The sequence below is a fragment of the Gadus morhua genome, chromosome 8 (assembly GCF_902167405.1).
Source record: "Gadus morhua chromosome 8, gadMor3.0, whole genome shotgun sequence".
In the NCBI taxonomy this organism is placed as follows: Eukaryota; Metazoa; Chordata; class Actinopteri; order Gadiformes; family Gadidae; genus Gadus; species Gadus morhua.
In genome coordinates, this window is record NC_044055.1 from 28,892,458 (window position 1) to 28,898,961 (window position 6,504).

At 45.7% G+C, this 6,504-nt stretch overlaps 1 protein-coding gene across 1 annotated transcript; it reads right to left on the reverse strand.

The window, feature by feature from the left end:
• Window positions 1-4,903, reverse strand: b3gnt5b (UDP-GlcNAc:betaGal beta-1,3-N-acetylglucosaminyltransferase 5b). Its single transcript, XM_030364055.1, has 2 exons — window positions 4,588-4,903; window positions 1-2,452 (listed from the first exon to the last, which is right to left on the reverse strand). The coding sequence occupies exon 2, from the start codon at window positions 2,207-2,209 to the stop codon at window positions 1,022-1,024; it is 1,188 nt and encodes a 395-aa protein (XP_030219915.1). The 5' UTR covers window positions 2,210-2,452; window positions 4,588-4,903; the 3' UTR covers window positions 1-1,021.
• Window positions 4,904-6,504: the final 1,601 nt, after the last annotated feature.

Sequence of the window (6,504 nt, forward strand, 5' to 3'; positions counted from 1 at the left end):
TAAGCTTACAAATACATTTTATTTTCTACAAAAAGGAGCCTGTTAACCATATAGATCATAGGAAGATAAACCGAAGATTGTTCTGGTAAAATAACGCCTTTTGTCAGCAGAAAAAAAAAGTCATGACTGGTGAGTAATGAGGGACTTAGTTCATCATGTCACAATTTAGAGACGTCTTATCTTTATACAATATATATTAATAATATATACACCTTTATATATGAAAAATTTTGCTATGATACACCGTTGTCGGATTATGAATGTGTGTATAAATGAGAGGCAATAATTGTAAAGCCCTTTCGGGGGCCACTTGGCGCTATATAATGCAGTCACTACCATTATCCTCTACAGTATTGACAGCTATAGACTGGTAAATACTTAACTGAAAGTTTGGCTATGGTCAGGAAATAGACAAAATAAGATGTGACGGTTTCAACACAACACGTTTGCATTTAGTTCCCCAACATACTTCCCCCTCAAGGGTTTTTCAGTGCTTTTTTAACAATTGTTGAAATGTACAAGTTTTTTCATGCCGACAATCGGCTAGTTATATTTAAGGAAATGTTTGTTTAAATCATATACAAACATATCGCCTTGAACAAACTTCCTTATTCATAAATACATGAGCCAACAAACGAAGGCCAGAGAACAAAAACACCTAAGCACTTAAGTTTAAGTGTTGAATAAACACCAATCTAAAATAAAACATGCACAGCATTGTTTTGCTAGAAACACCTGTTGATTATTATAATCCGCAATCAGCAGCCTCTTGATGCTGTATGAGTGAGCCTTTTCCCGCTAACAACATAGAATGTATTTTCACCTTCAGAGCTGTAGTCACCCAGTATTCACATAAAGTATCCCTAATTCATTGTGGACAAAGTACTGTTTACACTCTTGTCTGTCCTACTTTTCTCCTCTTGTAAAGAATAAAAAGCCTACTCAACAGTTTATTTTTTAAACAAACAAATGCACACACGTGAGCACAAAAATGCAGACTTGCACACACTAAATGGAGTTGTCAGGCAAAGGCTCCCTTGCATGGATATGTATTGAAAAAGTAAGGTCTACAAAGGAGAGCCAGTTTGGCTGCCGTGCAATACATCCTCCCTAGAAACCCAGAGGTCCTCTGCTTAACCAGGGGGTCTGTCGCTACCTTCCACAGATCATAGATGTCCTCTATGTGACCATGGGACGTCATCATTTGATCGTAGATGCACACGTGGTAGGGTGCCTTGCCTTCCCCTGAGAAGTACAAATGTTCCTGTGGGGAAACGCCCATGGAGTGGGCACATATCCCCATGAACACGTCATCTATGTAGATGGTGGCATTGAGTTTGAGAGTGGCCTGATAGATCTTCTCCGCCACATCCCTGGAGACCACATACCCGGCCCCTGCTGTGTAGTCTGGGTAGGTGGGCCACGGGTACATCTCATAAGGCACATAGTACTTGCTATCCTTGTCTCGAATCGGCGGGGCCCCCCGGTGCACGCGGCCGATCCAAAAGTCTTTGACCTCTTTTCTTGCCTTTTCCTGCAGGTAGCCTACCAGGTTGGGCATGTGAACGAAGATGTCGTCATCGGCAGTCATGACGAACCGGGCTTGGGCGCAGCGGGTGTGCGCCCAGTGAAACTGCTGGATGAGCTTCAGGGTCAGATTGTGAAATGTGTCTGCGAAGTCTTGCTGGATCAAATCTCCATTAAGTCTGTCCTCTTTGACGAGCTTGTCCTGGACTATGGCTTTGTGGCTTTTGGTCGCGGAAGACCCCGCTTCTTTGGTCCCAAAAGGCCCTCCTGGGGTGGTCCCGGGGGCCCCTAGCACAAAGACCACCTTCACGTCAGCCCCGAGGGTTTGGAAGATGTAGCTCTCGTTGCCCCAGGTGGAACGGATTGCCTCGCGCCTCTTGGTGTTCTCCGGAGAGGTTTTGACAAACAGCAGGAGGAGGACATCCTGGTTGGCGCACTTATCCTGGTGGTCCAGCAGGTAGCGGTAGTTGCTAAAGCTCAGAGCCTCCTCCTGGGGAATGGTGAAACTGTCTTTGATGAAGGCGAAACGGTTGTCCAGGAAGCGGTATGAGTAGGACTTGACGTGGCTCACCACACTTTGGTCCAGCTGTTCCCAGCCCACCATCATAAGGGATAGCACCAGGCACATGGTCAACAACTGCACGCGCTGGCACCTGCGCATCTTACGAAAGTTCATGAACATCCTGTGATATTTTGGGTTTTCCTCTCACTAACTCTGCATAGGTCTTGTCAGGTCCTGGAGGCAGCATTAGGGACGATGACCCCGTTGACGCGTGAATCGCGGCGTGTGCGTAGCCGATGGTGGTGAATCGGCCTGCTCTCTGAGTATTCCATCATAAGTTTGGCACATGCGGCAGTAGATGGTTGTTGGTTTACACTCCGATGGGGGTGCATCTTGAATCAATTAGCCTCCGTTTCCATGGCTCTGAAATTTAACACAGAGTGCATGTTTAGTGGGGATTAAATTTAACAGTGGAAACAGCTATATCTTATCAGGCTGTATCAATAGCCAGATAAGCCACACTTCAACTGTCATAGCAGAAGTGACTTCAAATCAGTCATTTGAATTCATCTCACCATTTCAATTAATAAGTAATCAATAAAGGATGAAAACTATTTCAGCACAACTTCATAAAAACGTACATTACTGAATCAGCCGTACCGATAACAATAATTCCAAAAAATCAGCTTAACAGAGTGGAGGTTAAACAATGCGACCCGCCACTCGTAGGGCGTTACACCGTGACACAGCCGCAGCATAAGCTGAGAGAGCCAAAAGTCAGGGGGAGCAGTGAATGCAACAGCCAACACAGCAGGGGCAGGCCATAATAGAGGGCTTTAAGGTACGCAGCCCATGAAATCGCTGAGAGCTATGGAAAGCTTTTGGACTCAATGGAGGATGGCAGAATAGCTCCGGGGGCCACAGTACAATGAGAATAGCCTGCTTCCGCCCAGGCCCTAGGCTAAAAACTAGGGGGGTGTGGACCTGGTGCCTAGGACTCCCAGCGCACCCTGAGTGGCTTGGCACTAATGGGGTCATTGGCTTAGAATGTCTCTTTCTCTCTTTCCGTCTTTTTCCATCCTACACCTCTTCCTCTCGCCATCTCTCTCTCTATCTCTCTTTTTTCTGTATCCAGCCCTCCATTTCTCTCTGCTCTGCTTCGTAATGAGATCAAGATAGGTTGCCTACTAACCTTTGCTTCACATCATCACTCATAAGCAGAGTAATCCACAGTCGGCCCCGCTGTAGGTTGACATCACTCATTTGTTCTAACAAACGATGACACTCTTGGACAATACTGCTGATATACAATAACGATAGACCAACCATCGACACCAGTCAGACTGGGACCAAAGCGGTGTGGATGTTCGTGTCTTTGACCAGTGTGGATCTCAGAAGCTGTAAATGGATGTATAGGCAACATGGTAGATAACAGCTGACTATACTATTGGATAGTCAAGACACATCAGTGCAACATGCTCCAATACATGAAGAGTATATATATGGTGATTCCATCAATGCTATCCTTTCATGATGAGCAGAATGTTGTTCAGCCAATATTCATCATGGTACGGATATAAAGTGGTAGTACGAAAGCAAATTGTAAAGCACTTAAACACTTTAAATAATTAACAGCATGAGCTAAAAAGTGTCTTGCACTTTATGTTGAAGCTTGAGTCAACAATGATCTAGTTTGTTTACTTTGCCTTCAAGAGAAGATAGGGATGAAGAGATTGGTTGGTTAGCCACCATACCACCCTGTTGATCCTATACCATCTTCATGTTAACTCGTTGGATCAGCCTGGGTTGGAGGCCAAGGTTGAAATCTATTTTGAAGCGTGTACGTTTTTAGAGCTGTTTGGGCAATTGGTTTATGGGGGAAAGATGGTTATCGCATCACCTCACGAAACAGGTGCTAACGGTCAACTGACACCAATGTTAAACAATGTCATTTGACCCTCCCTTGTTCTACTCTGAAGCGCAACACTTTCCATAGGGTCCAATGTTTCATATTTAACGCTTCACCGCTGATGACGCGAAGTAGGTAATGTACATTTCTGTAAATGTGACCCTGATATTCTCTTGAAGGAATTAACTCCTGACTGTTACTCACCGAGAGGCAGGCTACTTTCAACACTGAACTTCAACTTAACATTCGCTTCGGTAGAAGCACACGTAGAACTGAACTGAATTTAGCGCTATGCTATAATTTCTTCTTTCCAATTGGGTCACAATTTAAAAGGTTTCCTTGTATAAAGGCCAGGGTACAGGCTATATGAGCGCAGGGTGCTGTGTGGTCCCAGAAACTGGTTGGAGCAGTCCCATTACTTTTAAACAAACACTCAATACCTCCAACCTGAAAAGCCTTCTCGTGTATATTGTTCCAACCCCCCATCCCTTCCTAGCCTTTTAAAGTAAAGAGGAATGATCCCCACTCGTATAGCATTTTTTCCAAAGTCACAAGTCAACTTGTATGACTAGACGGACTAGACGGGCGAGAATGGAGAACGGGGAGCGGAGAGAGGAAAGAGAGGGGGGTTAAGACTTCCATCACTCACCCGTTAAAGCCTGTTGTCTGTGGTCCGGCGATCCGAGCGTCAGGGAGAGGAGAGCCTGTGGGATTAACGGTCTTCTTAGTCTTCATCCAATCTTCGGTCTTGATGAGGCGGAGATCAATATCAATTATTCCTTGTGTGTCTGTAAAAAAAAAGTTTGTCGGCAAGTGTAGGCCTACTTGCAATGCCCTGAGTTTGCGTATCGGCATATGTGTGTGCGTTGGGAACGAGAACTTGCTTCCAAATGACTTTTCCCTGTGTGTGTGTGTGTGTGTGTGTGTGTGTGTGTGTGTGTCTCTCTCTCTCTCTCTCTCTCTCGCTCTCGCTCTCTCTCTCTCTCTCTCTCTCTCTCTCTCTCTCTCTCTCTCTCTCTCTCTCTCTCTCTCTCTCTCTCTCTCTCTCCGTGTCTCTCTCCCTCTCTCTCTGTCTGTCTTTCTCGTCAGGAAGCGAGGAGGAAGCAGGGGCGTGGAAAGGGAAGGGGCTGGGTTGCTCATTGTTTAGTCACCAGTGGCGTGTTCTGATATCCATACTTCCATGAGTACACTTAAACGAAATACACTATCCGCATTCACTAAGTGCGCTAATTTTCAGATGTCAGTGCTGTTCGAAATCAAATATTCCGCGGTGCACTAACCGGAAATTACGATCACGACTGCCGCCGCGGCTCCTCCCCCTCAGTAAACATCCCGCTTTGAATGGTGAACTCTTTACGCCTAGCAGCTATAAAAAGCTATAAAAACTACAAAATGACTCAATTAATGCAGGCTATGTGGAAAATGCGCCGACATTGGCTCAGCCTGGCTCCGCCCTCTTCCGCTACGTAGCTAAGATGGCTGCCGTTGAGTACGAAAAGTGTACATCGCCACCAAGCCCTAAACCACCAGGAACAATGCATACTTCCGCAATCCACCAGTGCTCAGTGGCCAAGCCTGGTATTGCAGCTGTTTAAGAGGGCTGTGGACGGGTCCCTCGATTCATAGAGCCCAGAAGTAGATATCTCCGTTCACTCCAATACAAGTGGGGAACAGAATGTGTCTCCGCAAAAAATGTCTGGATAACAATCAAAGGCTCATAATTATCTTTTTGCCATGTCCTAAAACAATGTAAGTTTTTTCTTTTCAAAAAACGCCACCTCAAGCGTTTTATAAGCCGTTTACTCTAATTATTTATTGTTGGAGAAGGTGGGGTGTGCAGCTGAAAGGAGTCGTAGTGAAACAAATGTTGTTTCGACCTGGCATCCGAGATGGCCTAGTTCAGTGCTCCGATTTTGGTTCAGCTGCTGCTCAATAACTCTCACGGTCCTCTGCTTGCGATCATTGTGATTCACCATATATTGATCGATTTATTCAAAAGATCCAAAGACAAAGAACAGGTGCATTACGGTATCATTTTATATCATTGTTAATAGTCTAATTAACATATCAGGGCCCCGTTTCCCGAAAGCATCTTTAGCCTAAGTGGATCGCAGAGTGGGTCGTACGAGCATTGTACAGTTTTCACACCGTTTCCCGAAAGCATCTTTGTTAACGAACGTCTTGAAAACGCTCGTAGCTAACGAGTGCTCTAGGCAGGGGTGGACTGGCCATCTGGCATACCGGGCATCGTCCCGGTGGGCCGTTGACCCAATGTAGGCCGGTCCGGTCCGCTATGTTTTGTTTTTTTCTCTCTCTCTAAATTCCATCCAATCGGGACGGCCAATGGGCAACAGAGGGCTAGCAGTGTGTGGCCAGCATCGACACAGATTATTGGTCTATGTTTGTCATTGTCAATCAATGGGCTGACAGGCTCAGAGAGCCCTGGCAGTGCTGTCAATCACAACAGAAACCAGGGTGGGTTGGACCTCATGGCATGGGCCGGAGTCGTGGGAGTCGCGGACTCATTTTGTAAGTAATTCATGTCTTAGACTTTTTCTTGCAGCTG

Coding starts and splice junctions, on each gene's coding strand:
- b3gnt5b (XM_030364055.1), bottom strand. CDS start 2,209: ATGTTCATGAACTTTCGTAAGATGCGCAGGTGCCAGCGCGTGCAGTTG.